The following is a 13,510-nucleotide window of genomic DNA, read 5'->3' as shown; positions in this document are numbered from 1 at the left end:
ATGTGCTGTGTGGAGACATAGCTGTTTGTTATTTTCTGTCTTCATCTATTTAAGTTGGCCACTGTGACGCCATAAATTCAGTTTTTAGTTGTTGCATGTCATGACTAAGGGTCCTTGGCTTCCCTGTGTGTGTGTCTGACAACAACTGTGCATACCCGGCGTGCCAGTGGAAGAACACTGCATTATGAAGTTTCCATTTTGGAAAGCATTCCCATTTTAATAGTTCTGCAACAGTGCATTCCCAATTTCTCATGTTCTGCAAGTAGGCAACAGCAGAGCTCTTCATTTGCAGCCTTCAAATCCGCTGCTTTCTGTCTCACCTTCATCTGTCATCCTCACCGTCGGCTTCCTCACAACTGTTAGAAAATGGCATACGTATCCTCATAGACATTCAGTGGAGCAGAGTAACACACACACATCTGATCACGAGTGAGCACTTTGCATCGAGGCAGACAGGCTGATATTTAGGTACTGTTGCACAAGTATTGAAGCACAGAAACACACATGCACATGCACACACTCGTGGGCATGTAGGGATAGATGCATGCTCACACTGTTGATCAAAGGAGCTGTGATGTAATCAGTCTCCGAGCTTTGCACGCATCCCTCATTAACTTTCACCAGAGGCTTTAATGAAAAACCACTGGAGGGAATCTCCTCTTTCTCTCCCTCTTTCCTTCTCATCTTCTCGTTCACTCCCTGCAGTATCTGCTCGTCCTCCTCCTCATTCATCTTCCGCACTGTGCCCCCCCCCCCACCCTCCCCATCTCTCCCTCTGCCCCAGTGGCTGGCCTGACTTCCGCTGAGGCAGAGTAAATATTTCCCATGGCTTGTCTGACCGCTGGCAGAACGAATATGACACAAAGTGCAAGACTCTGCTAATTAACACGGCCTCCGTTCTTCGGGTCAGAGGCCCCCGACGGGGACAGTTAAGTTTGACACCTCAAACACTCTGGTGTCCTGTTCATTACAGTCAGGTATGGCATTTGGATGTGTGTCCACAGTCACTCAGGACCCAACTTTTACAGTAACACACATCTTGACTTGATTTTCCTAGTTTTTGCCATTTCTGGTCGAGACTCTGAAGAGGGAGGAAGAAAAGGGGAGAGGAACTTTCTCTCTCTCCTCCTTCTCTTTCTGCAGACTGGCTCATGTCCAGGTAAGTCCGGCCCCTTGGTGATGTTGAAGGTATGACGTGTAGCAACTTCCCTGTTGTGCAATAATCAAGGGGGCTCCTGGGGGCTATAAGACCCCCCAACCTCAGCTGGTTTCTCAGAGCCTCCAATCTGTTTTCTCTAAACACACACACACACACACACAAGAGGCATGACATGGTCCAGGGTAGTCAGCTACGAAGATTTCACTTAGAGGGTCGAGGAGCAATCGTCAAGACATGGACTTTAGCCAACAGACGCACTGAAAACTGCTTGACTGCTTGGACTGGATGCTCAATAACTCAAGGTAAAATTAATTCTTTCTAATGAAATAATATAGTAAATCTGGTCTGATTTTACTATATCTTCTCTTTTCTACCAATACATACATAAAGTTTTTACTGTAATTTTGTATATTGGAGGAAGTTATTTGAAGATGTCTCCTGTGTTTCTGACTGCCTGCTTTAAATTCTATTTGTTTTTGTTTTTTTCTGTTATTAATAATGTATTCCTCTGGTGCACTGGACGGTAATAAGATCAGTTTTTGTGGCTTTTAAGATCCCTCTAAAACCATTAAATCGAATATGAAGCTGACACTTTTTAAATTGAAATCATGAATGTTTAAAAAACTCTTTTCAGCCGTTAATCCAAAATACACATTTCTGAGGAATCCAATGAACAGTCAACCTATTACAACCACTTCATTTGTATTTAATCATTGCCCAACTTTGAGAATGGTGTAATGTATTGTTGTTGCGATTAGTTATCAAGCAGTACAGCTAATAAACACTGGGGCCAGGTACAGATTACCACATATACTTTTTCTTCAGCCAAAAAAGGCAGCAACATTTTTATGCTCTCATGTCTTGTTTTATTTCCAGCTGACCTTGGAAAACTGAAAGGGGGGAAGTTGAACTGTGTGACGCAAGAGTACATCCAGTTCCATAATGGAGATCCCAGATGACCTCTCTATTTTCAACTGCACCTCCTCCCTGAATCAAACTTCGGAGATCTATCCCAATATCTCATGTGAAGACTGGACTAATTTACCCATATCTACAGTCATCCCCATCATCTACAGCATTATCTGTGTGTTTGGAACTATAGTCAATGCCCTGGCGGTGTCTGTTTTGGCCCATGGCAGCACCTCAAGGAGAACTGTAGCTAACACTTTCATGCTGAACCTGTGTGTGTCTGACCTGCTGTTCTTGCTGTCTCTCCCGCTGTGGGCCGTCTACTACTCCCGGGGCTACAGCTGGCCCTTTGGACGGGTGGCCTGCAAAATCTGTGGCTTGCTCCACAACCTCAACCTCTATGCTTCTATCTTCTTCATCACATCCATGAGCATAGACCGCTACCTGGCCATCGTGCATCCACTCCGCTCACAGAGCGCACGAGACTCCAAACGTGCCCGTCTCACATGCATGCTGGTGTGGGGTCTGGCATGTGTTTGCTCAGCCCCCACCTTCGCTCTGAGGGACACACACTACATCAGTACGCTTGATGTGGAGGTCTGTGGGATAAATTATCCTAGCTATACCTGGTTTCTGACCCTGGTCTGCATAAAGATGGTTCTGGCCTTCCTCCTCCCGCTGCTCGTCATCTCCTGTTGCTACTGCGCCATTGGCAGACATTTGCTGGCAGACACAGGGCTGGTAAGAATGCAGAATCCATCTCGCCCCTCCACCATGTCCTCTTTTAAATCAGTGGAGTCCCAGGAGAGCTGCGGTAAACCAGACAGACCTCCGACCCCCTCTGTGAGCCCTAGCTACAGCGGGGGTAGACCCCTGGAGGGCAGGGGTTTGGAGAGGGTTTTGTGGACAGTAGCCGCTGTGGTCTTGGCCTTCTTCCTCTGCTGGTTTCCCTTCCACTGCGTGACCTTCATAGATGTGCTGAGCAGCGAGGGCTGGTTGGACAGCTGCTGGGTTAACTGGACCATCCACAACCTGACCCCTCTCACCTTATGCTTGGGCTTCTCGAGCTCAGCCATCAACCCGGTGCTCTACTGCTTCATAGGGAACCATTTCCGGGGACGTCTCGGCGGCCTCTGCAAGGGGCTGTGTTCGCGTTTGAAGGCCCGTGGGGAAGATCACAGCCAGAAGAGGGGCTCATTCAGCACCAGACTGAGCTCCTTCTCCAGAAAACTCAGTGACCTGAAAGACCTGGCGATTGTGGAGCCCCCTGGTTCTGCTTAGCCAACTCCCAGAGAGGAGACTTTCCTTTCCCTCCACCAGCTTCACACCCTAAGAATGAATATGAAATGAACACCTATATGTGCGGATGTGTGAGCGAGAGCTGCTACTATAAAATTCTCTAAAGCAATAAAACTATAAAATTCCAGCAGAGCTCATCTCGACCCTATAGAGCTAGGAGAAGTAACTACAAAAGATGGAGATGAGAAAAAAGGGTTGAAAGTTTGGAGGTTGGTGAAAACAATGTGACAATGTGAAAGGGGTCACTTGTAGTAATGAATTATTCACCAAATCTGCAGCTCTACCTGGCTCTACTGGGCTTTATAGTGAGTTTCGGCTCAGTGTTTAGCTGTCCCATCCCCGGCTTTACTTTTTACTGTTTTGATTTATTCTCGTGGTGTGTTTTTTTCCCCCAACAGCAGGCAGCTGTTTTGGCTGTTTCCAGTAAGAAATGAAAAATGAAAACAAAAAACCAATCTAAAAATCCACTGTACACTATCAGACAGACAGACAGGTCATGACTGGTGGAGTACTTAGTAGCTGGAGAGCCAGATATTTCCTCAGAGAGATGGTATGACCAAAAACAAAATAGTCACATAGACAGAATGACGTTGATAATGCTCTGTAAATGCTGGATGTGTAAATACACGACTGTTGACTGACACTATCAGACACTGTTTAATGTGTCAGTGTAAAAACAAATTCTTATGGGTTCAATGATACAGAGAAGAGACTCTGCAGAGAGTTGGGCTGAGACACTTACGACTTTGCTAAGCGTGGACTAGTTACACTGCTGCTACCTTTTTGTTTTTTAATCCTATACTAAGATTTGGCTACTGCCTTGTTCATATGGACATTTTCCACAGGCTACTGGGTCAAAATCGACTTTACTATTACAGAGTAAGATCATAGAAAACAGTAGGTACATTTTGCTAGCTTTAGCATAATTTTGCTTGTTTTGTAGTCTTGCAAAAATACACACACAGAGTGTACTGAATGTTCACTCACATAACATATGGTAAAAAAGAAAAAAAAAGACTGTATACTTATTCAGTTTTGACTAAATGTATAGTTGTATTTTGGCTTTGTAATCAGAACAGGCCTAAAGATGAATGGAAGCTATAAAGGGATAATTATTAACCAATCATAACAGTGCTATTTTTCTCTGTGGTTATTGGGACCAAGATGTTATTTGTGTAATCTACTTATAACTTTATTATGTATTATTCTCTAAGGATAATGTAGGAAAAAACAACACTGCATTTCTTTGACTGTATAAGAAATAAAGTAAGCTGTTTTTGCCAAAAAAAAAAAAAAAAAAAAGCAGTCTCATTGCCTGATATAATTCTCTCTTCTGAAATGGGGCATTTGTTGCTCCAGTTCCACACATGCTTCGATTTTGTGAAACCCATGCCATTTACAATTTTATGTTCCTTTCCCAGTCTTACCCTCCAACAGCTGTGACTGAGAGCTTCCCCCACCTGGGAATGAGAGCACTGGCAGATGGACTTTCAGTCCGTCTCCCCCTTTTTTCCTCCTGTCCTAGAATGCCTCTCATGGATTCCGTACATACTGTATCAAGGCCAGATATCATAATCTCATACTAATGTCCTTATGAAACATTCCAGTCAGGCCACTTGTGTTGGTTGAGGGAGCTGCCAGCTAATCAATGATGTATCTCTGTCTGCTATTTGTGTCCAGTATAGATTCACAGCATGCTGCATTGAACCTGTGCTGCCTCTGTGAGCTGAGAGCCAATGCAGTATAGTATAATTTAGTTTGCACTGGTGAAGGCTGAGAGATTATTATGAAGGTTAAGTGGCTAGACATGCTTTTGTTTCTGACCAAATGTTGAAGTGTTTTTTTCTATTTCATGCTCCAAGGGTAGTCTGAATGTCTTTCCACATTAACAGTAAGGAAGAAAAAGTATTCAGCCCACACCAGAGGCTCGTTGCAGTAGATCGTCTTGCATTAGTCTTCCAAACTTTGCCACTGGATGGCGCTAAATTGCTGTAAAAGCAACGACTAAGATGCCCCTGGCTGCTTACCCAGACACAGCCCCTTAGTCCCACCGCTCATGATCTTTTTGAGCTGAGGGAAAAATGGCTCTGACATAGACTGATGACTCATGTAGGCTACAGTTCTGAATGTATAAAAGCAGATATGCTCAACAAATGCTATATTAAAGAGAATATAGCAGAGAATACACCACTGAGTAGAACTCCATGGTTTGCCTTTCTGAAGAGTCTTTTAGAGAAGCACATGGTGGTCTGAAGGACTCCATGTGACCACGGTCTTATTGAAAATATAACACATATCTCCTCATAACAGATTAGATATACCAGATGCTGTGCTATCACCTTGGTAAAATGTTATACCACAGTACTGCGGCAAATGCTCAATATTTGAATCAGCAGCCACTTAATTTGACACAACAGATCTTTTCGACTGACAGGACAGATTGCAGGATGAGTTTGTTGCTGCTCCACAGTATGTTCATGCAACTTCATTAGCTGTCACCTCACTCTTCTGTGGAGCAGGTGTGAGTGTCCTTGACACATGTTTGAGAGAAGACAGACCGCCGATGTGATCGAGAACAGAGCAAAAAATGTGAGCTGCAGCACTTTTAGTTCTTCAAATGCCCTGTCATAATATAATCAATAGGTGACAAATGTAAAGCAAATGTTATTAGATTTATGTAATTAGACAAAGTGTAAATTAACCATTCCATTATTAATCATAAGATTAGGTAAAGAAACAAAATTGTTTTTTTTTTCTATTTTGCCATGGTGGAAAAATAAATACTGTAATCTTGTTTGTACTTTGAACTACATCTAGATTTATTTTTCATTCTGCTGTACAGTATATTTTCACACTATATACAATAGGAAGAAGACAATAATAAAGGGAACTGCATTCATTGTCACATTTCTATTGTTTCTACTAGTTCTTTGTCACTTACTGTTCTGTGTGTAAGAGTGTGTGTGTGAAATGGAGCGAGTCGGCTGGGGGTGGGCTTGTGTTATATGGATTTTATTCTGTACAGCACTTAATGTTACATTGTTTGTATGAGAAGTAATATACAAAGTCTGTTTGATTGATTGATCAGTCGATTTAGATCATGACTCTCCACTACTGAACCAGTCATTTTAATTATGTAAATATGTAGCAGATTTCCACTTTCATGTCTTATTTCAATAATTATTCAAAGTAGTGAAATTAAACAATACTTCAAAAAATCATATCATAAATATTACAGATGAGTCCAGACTCTTTCTTCAAATTCAAAGACTCAAATATTATTTAACACCATACCTTCATCTAAACCAGTTAGAACAGTGAACCACTGCACCAACAACAACACAGCCCTGCCATGTGTAATGACATTCTGCTGAACAGGTACTTTTATTTTTAAAGTACATTTTGCTGATAATAATTTTAAATTTTTACTTCATGTGGGGGTTTGAATGCACAGCTAACTTATGATAAAAAGTATTTTACATTACTGTATTTGCTTACTGTGTAGATAAAGGATCTGAATATTTCCACCACTGAGTTCTGCACATCACTATTCATGGAAATCATGGTGAAAACAGACAGCATAAGCAAAGTTCTCTTAATAAGAAAACAAAGCAGGGCCTCCAGATAATTGAGCTGGAAACAGTGTAAGTCACTGCATATGCACAATATACGTTTTTCTGTTTGAAAGGATTGTATTGCCTTTTTTTTATCCCTCTCTTGTGCTTTCTATTGTTGTGGAAATATTCAGTTAGAATCTTTGAAGTTATTTCCTGTTTAAAAAATACGATCATTTCCTGAGAGATACACAAACCCACATTTTACCAACGCGTGTGTGCGTACGCGCATGTGTGTGTGTGTGTGTGTGTTTTCAGAGCAAGAGGAAGACTGCGAGCATCAAGGCATAAAGGTTAGAGGTTAGGCAGAGCTGCTATCAGTCTCGGTAAGAAAGTGGAAAATCAGAGAGCTCAGGATCCCAAACAGACATTTGACACAGCAAGGAGCAAATATCAAATGAGAGGCTTGACAGCTGCCTTACCTGTGGTGTTCCCAGTCTACAGCATATGCAGTGACGACCAAAAGGCTTGCCTGAAGTGAAAAGTTGAAGACAAGAAAGAGAGAGAGGATACTTGGCACCTGGGAGCACAGCTGTAAAAGAAAAAAAAACTGATCTGGGGAGAAGGAGAGATGGAAAACCTGCCCGTCTACCACGGACCCATCGGCAAGGAAGAAGGGGAGAGGCGGCTGGCCCAGGACGGCCGGGATGGGTGCTACCTAGTCCGCAACAGTGACTCTGTACCAGGCGTCTACTGCCTGTGTGTGCTGTGAGTATAAACAGAGATTGTGCAATAGCTCTCTTTGTGCTGCTTGTTTAGTCCATTACTGAGACCTCAGCAATCACATCAACACATAATCCTATTTTCTACTGTTGTAGACAGTATTGATCTCCTCACATTTAAGAAAATAGAAGGACAAAGGGATAAACAAACCAACTGAGTGTTAAGTGAAACCAAAAAATATGGCGCCTTATTTTTTGTAAGTGTGAGTATCACAGATGAATAGAGAATTATTGGTGACAGTATTGGCAGATGTTTATATCACTGATCTAGAAGATGCAGTTAAATATGTTTCTGTATGTGTGTGTGCAGGTACAATGGATACGTCTACACATACAGACTCCAAAAGGATGAGGCAGGCTCGTGGGCTGCAGATGTAAGACATTTTTTTATCTTATTTAATGCTTTGGAGTCTGCATGGTCTGTTAACACCTTTCAAGCTCCCAGAGAAATGCAACAAGCTGTACACCTGCCTCACACCGTCCAGAGGTCATTAGTTCAAGAGGTTGTTTTGGGGACAGTTTAATTCAGCAAGCTGTGATTTTGAGACAAACATTTAATTGTATTTCACTTATGTTTTTGGCATGGGGTGGATGCTTTTCTTCTCCTTTAGCAATAACAGCCTCTAAGTTAGCCACCCCCACCCATCTACACACAACAACCACCCACAAACCTAAACTCAAATTTAAGACACCACAGCATCAGCATATCCCCAGAAGATGGGAAACGTGGAATTGAATTTGACAGCATTTCTGATGGGATATGTAATTGAGCGCTGAGGATTGGCAAACACCCAGAGATGTGAATGTATAGAGACATCTGAAGGCTGTGTTCCTCTCTGACAACTAAGCTCCACGCTGTTGTAACTACATTTTACCCTTGCTCATTTTCACTGACAGCATCAAGCGAACAGATGGGGGGGTAGAACTTGAATTACAGGAATTTCACTACAAGCTCGATAACAGTTTACATTATTCATGTGCAATATCAGTCACTTTAATGAAATATTCTCGGGAACAGAGGTAACACTTGTGGCCAGAGACAGAAAAATCCAAAGTGCTTTGCTGGGGAAGTGCTCTCTGCGTTTGATTAAATCACTTTAAAATGCATTTAAACAAGATTTTCACCATTTCTTACAGCATGATTGAAGGAGGAGAATGAAAACATGTAATGCTTTTTAAAAAGTCCTTACTTGGCAAAATTAGAATACTCTGAGAGCCTTAAAACTTTGTAGTTTAGAGAGATTAAATATTAAACTGACAGCTTTGGGCAAAGTAGAAAATTTATGTGTGCTTTCAATTAGAAATAACGAAAAACGCCCTGAAAGATCTTTGATAAAGTTTAAGTTGGATTTCACTAAAGCCAAGTGAAAACCGTCAGATAAGAGATGAAAAATCTTTTTTGCAGACAGGAGATGAATTCTAAACATCATATTTTATTTTCGTTTATGCTACAGATCATTTCTAAAAAGAAAAAAAAAAAAAAAGCTCTTTGTGCTATTTCAGTTGGATTCCGTCACAAGTAAAGCTGTACGGATAATGGGATACTTTAGCATCTTAGATGTCACACATAAATCCTAAAATAAATGCTTTTTGTTGACTAACAAAATATATATATATATATATATGTAAAAGCCCACGGGAGTGAATGCTTTCAGAAGCAAGAGCATCCTACATTTTCTGAGTTTAGCTTTTAAACCCTTTGGGCATATTATCCAGGTGTCCACTACTACAGATCAAATTTATTTTGCATGATCTCACTGATTAACATGTGTCTGGTTATTGTTGCTCGGCTCTTCCTTGATCAGTGGTCAGATATACATAAAAAAGTAATTGGCCTGGGCTCCAACCGTCTGCACAGCTCTTTAGTCTCTACTTTTAGCACATCTGATGTCTTCTGTAAAGGTGAATTTGCAAGAGCTCATTTCAAGCCGACCCTGTCCCGGCCTCTTCATTTCCCCTGTGGGCTTTGATGTTGAGATGGAGATGATGGAGACGCTGAATTCCCTTCTCCTCTCTCCCCCTTCTTCTTGTGTTTCAGACCTCTCCTGGTGTGCAGAAACGATATTTCCGCCAAATCAGGAACTTGATAGCAGCTTTCCAGAAGCCTGATCAAGGAATTGCCATGCCTCTGCTCTACCCTGTCACCGCTCAGAGACGGGCACAGACACACACAGAGGCACAGACGCCCAGTAATAGCCTGTCGCCGACACACAGCAGCCCAAACCCGTACCTCCACATGCAGCAACCACCACGTGCTGCACAGGGACAGAAAAACAGAAACAAGAAGGAGGTGCGGAAAGCTTTCAGTTAGGCGTAAACCCTTATCTAACCCGTGACCCAATTATAAACACAAATACTGTGCCATGATGTGTACTGCTGCACTTTGCTGGCTGTAGGTGAAGTAAATGCCTTTTTTTTCTCCAATTAAGCAGCTCCTGTTTGTTACATCCGAGTCATTTAGGCTCTGCAGTGGCTCAGATCTCAGTATCCCTGCAATCTCTTTTTCTTGCTGCACTTGCGACACAGAGAGGGGCTCATAACTTTCAGGGATGTGATGTAAAATATTCAACTTCTCCAACATTAATATCCATTACTGCATACGCAAGTTGACAACAAATATTGTGCTCTGTTTTCTTAATGCAATTCAGTTGTGTGAATGGCTAAGATAATAAATGATATTGGCTGAAATAAACTCTTTTAAATGAGGTCATGCATACACAGCCATACACACCCGAGCCTCTGTCTGACACATAATGTCGAACAAAAATTCAATTTGACATATTGAAGTGCTGATTTCCATGGAGAGAGTGCTGACTGCTTGAGAGGGAGGGGGCGGGGGGCGGGGGGTGGGAGGTGGGGTCTGTCATTCATCTGATTGACATTACTGGCTCCTCATAAAAAAATGAGGGATAGAGAAAGAGTAGGAGAAAGAGAGAAGGAGAGATCGAGCATCCATTCAGCGCGTGCGATTCTTCAGTGCAGCCGTCTCCTAGCAACCGGTCCCTCCATCTTTTCGCCTCCGAGATGAGGTTGGACAGTATCTAGCGGAGCATATGGTTTAGAAGGGAAGGTGCATCGCAGCTGATCAGCAGAGTGCTGCTCAGGAACGTATATCACCTGCTCGCAGTCAGAACATATGCATTGTGCGGCTCTGTCATCCGCAGCCCAGGAGAGGAACACAAACAATTAATGGTGGGCAGATGGTGGAGTGACGGTGGGAGGGAGGCGAGCGGGGGATAGGCAGACGGACGGGGAGGTGGATTAGTGGTAGCTAGATTAAAAAAATTAAAAAAAAGGAAAAGACAAACAAACAAACTTCTTTACTTTCTTTTTTTAAAACTTTTTTTTTTTGGTGGGGAGAGGCTTGGAAGTGGTTCACATGTAGTCTGATTGGCATTTCCTAATGAGAGGAGACAAGCTGTAGAGAACAGCACAGCCAACTCCAGGTCCTGCCCCTTCTGCACTCACCACCCACTCGCTGAGCCTCAGCTGTCACATTTCTTTTTCCTTTCCTCTGTGCCTTTTTTTCTCTCTCTCTCTTTCTCTCTCTCTCTCTTCTTCTTCTTCTTCTTCTGTCAGACGCAGGTTTCTCATGCATATCTCAGTTTGAGCCATAATGATGGGTGATAATGACAGCACAAGATTTGAAAGTTACAAACTTCTAGAAACAAGAACAAAGAGCACACAACAAATGTGTGGAGGGAAGGCGCCGAGACAGAGGAGAAGCTTGAGAGAGAGAGAGAGAGAGAGAGAGAGCAGACACAGAGACACAGATAATAAGGAGCAATGCCTATGAAATCCCAGGGAGCAATCTGGTAATTCACACATAATAACTTTAATCAGCATTGTAACCCAATAAAGTCAGAATCTTCAGCGAGAATATTTACTATAGCCATGTATAATTCTTTGCAAAAATGTAACTGTTTTTCTATTGATTAACAATACTGACACTTACTTATGAACAACAGAATTTCCAGTTGAGCACTTTTTTTTTCAGTGTGAAAGCACTGGCTATGTACATTCTTGATTTTAGTATACACACTCATACAAACTACTGTTGGAGCACACCAGAGGTGGAAAACCCCATGGGGTTTCCTTCTCTAAAGGGGAGTGTCAGAGTCGACAAGGCCTCTCTTACACAATATGTAAACGATAGTATTTCCGAGGTAAACCATGTAGGAACTCAAATGGCAACCGGAGAGCTCTTGATTTGAGTCATGAAGAGGATTATTCACTGGCAAATCCTAAAGTCTTCATCTCTACAGTTCAGTGAGTTTGAACAGTTTCCAAATGATGAACAGTGTTGAAACAGCAAATGACAGACAGACAGTCAGTCAGTCGGTCAGTCTGTGAGTCAGTCGGTCGGTCGGTCAGTCCCAGGCCAGTTGGGATACAAAAAGCGAAGCCACAGCCAAACCACACTGCTTGTGCCACTGTTAGAAATTGGAGAAACTGGACGATAATAATAAAATACCATCATTTTGTCACAATTAAAGGCATTTGGAAATCATTTTTTCCCCCAATCTCTCTTCTTGTTCTTCTTTGTTGTCGTCTTCTTCTTCTTTTTTTTGATACAGTATAGAAACAGTAGAACAAATCAGAGTAGAGTAGAAACAGGCAGTCTTTGGTGGGGTGGGGGGCTGCTCACGTGTCTCTGTTACCTGCCCCCCACCTCGCTCAGTGTCATAAAGTGGATGTTGGAGGGGCAGTCGGACAGCTCCGGCTGCTGCTCTATAGGCAGGGAGTAGTAGCCGTCGTAACCCTGAACCCGTCCTCCGGTCAGCAGCTGCTGCTTCTCCGCCTCGCTCCACGCCCTGTTCCCTGCGTCCCCTAAATCCACCCGTTTCCTCTCCTTCTCCCACGCCCCCTCCACCGCTCTCTTCCTCGCCTCCTCCCTCACCCGTGCCCTCTCCTCCTCCTCGTTTCCGCCGTAGCGCACGCACAGGCACAGCGCCCCCTGCTGGAGAGTGATATCGGCGAATCGTCGAGTCCTGCCGTTCACAGTGGCGCTCATCTGAGACACGCTCACGTTCACGCCGCTCTCCAGGACGCGGCCCCCGACTCCCAACCCCAGGGCGAGGTCTTCTTCGATCGGCCGGGACTGGAGGAAGTGGTGGGTGTCGCAGCTGTGCACGGTGAAGCTCAGCCCGCTCAGGTGGACGGCCCCGTTCAGAATGGCTGCCACGCGACGGCTGTCCTCGCTGGCTACGCCGATGACTTCGGCACTGACTCGGCCATGGGAGACCGCAAATCGGATGCTAGGGCCGAGAAGGGAGGGTCTGGAACCGAAGGGGGGCGGGCGTGTCGGTCTGTGGCAGGTGGACCCGACAGGCTCCGAGACCAGCGGTAACCTTTCCAGAGAAATGAAGCTCCTCAGCTGTCTCCGCAGCTCACACTGGATCCCCAAAACCACCTGGAAAAATACAGAAATGCTGGTTCACAAAAGGTATTACAGAGTTTTAAAGAGATGGTGAAGGGTGTAAACGACTACCTAATACAACTAAACTTGTCATAACAGAAAAACTACAGTTTTTACTAATCACATTTTAAATAATGCTCTGTTCTGTGAGGCGATGTGCACAGACACATGGTCTCGAAATTTAAATGCGGCACCTTCACATGTCACCTTAATTTACGTAAGAAACACCTGTGTATGTCTTGTCTAAATCGCAGCTGACACAATTAATGACACAATTAATTGCATTAAAGGTGCCACAGTATATGCAAGTTTGCTGCCACAGCAACAGAGAAGCAACTGTTCTAGAAAATCAGGCTAACAAAGACGACAGACCAATGAATATGTGATA

At 43.4% G+C, this 13,510-nt stretch overlaps 3 protein-coding genes across 3 annotated transcripts in view; 2 read left to right on the top strand and 1 right to left on the bottom strand.

The window, feature by feature from the left end:
* Nucleotides 1–1,427: 1,427 nt before the first annotated feature.
* Nucleotides 1,428–3,935, top strand: agtr2 (angiotensin II receptor, type 2). The gene is made up of 2 exons (XM_085788395.1): nucleotides 1,428–1,461; nucleotides 2,036–3,935. Exon 2 carries the CDS (start codon nucleotides 2,102–2,104, stop codon nucleotides 3,347–3,349), a length of 1,248 nt encoding a protein of 415 aa, XP_085644521.1. The 5' UTR covers nucleotides 1,428–1,461; nucleotides 2,036–2,101; the 3' UTR covers nucleotides 3,350–3,935.
* Nucleotides 3,936–4,788: 853 nt separating this feature from the next.
* LOC146980144 (SH2 domain-containing protein 1A-like) lies at nucleotides 4,789–10,395 on the top strand. The gene is made up of 5 exons (XM_085788397.1): nucleotides 4,789–5,956; nucleotides 6,873–7,011; nucleotides 7,419–7,689; nucleotides 8,014–8,077; nucleotides 9,742–10,395. Exons 3-5 carry the CDS (start codon nucleotides 7,553–7,555, stop codon nucleotides 10,012–10,014), a joined length of 474 nt encoding a protein of 157 aa, XP_085644523.1. The 5' UTR covers nucleotides 4,789–5,956; nucleotides 6,873–7,011; nucleotides 7,419–7,552; the 3' UTR covers nucleotides 10,015–10,395.
* A 1,124-nt stretch (nucleotides 10,396–11,519) lies between these two features.
* Nucleotides 11,520–13,510, bottom strand: part of tenm1 (teneurin transmembrane protein 1) — a 168,769-nt gene continuing 166,778 nt past the window's right edge. Inside the window, exon 38 of the mRNA XM_085788394.1 lies at nucleotides 11,520–13,116. Within this exon, the coding sequence (XP_085644520.1) occupies nucleotides 12,361–13,116 (756 nt within the window). The 3' untranslated portion in view covers nucleotides 11,520–12,360. The remainder of the gene's footprint in view (nucleotides 13,117–13,510) is intronic.

The sequence above is a fragment of the Trachurus japonicus genome, chromosome 10 (assembly GCF_045865225.1).
Source record: "Trachurus japonicus isolate A0001 chromosome 10, Traja_1.0".
Classification (NCBI taxonomy): Eukaryota; Metazoa; Chordata; class Actinopteri; order Carangiformes; family Carangidae; genus Trachurus; species Trachurus japonicus.
The sequence above is the reverse complement of the archived record's forward strand: the minus strand, read 5'-3'. Positions and strand labels throughout refer to the sequence as shown.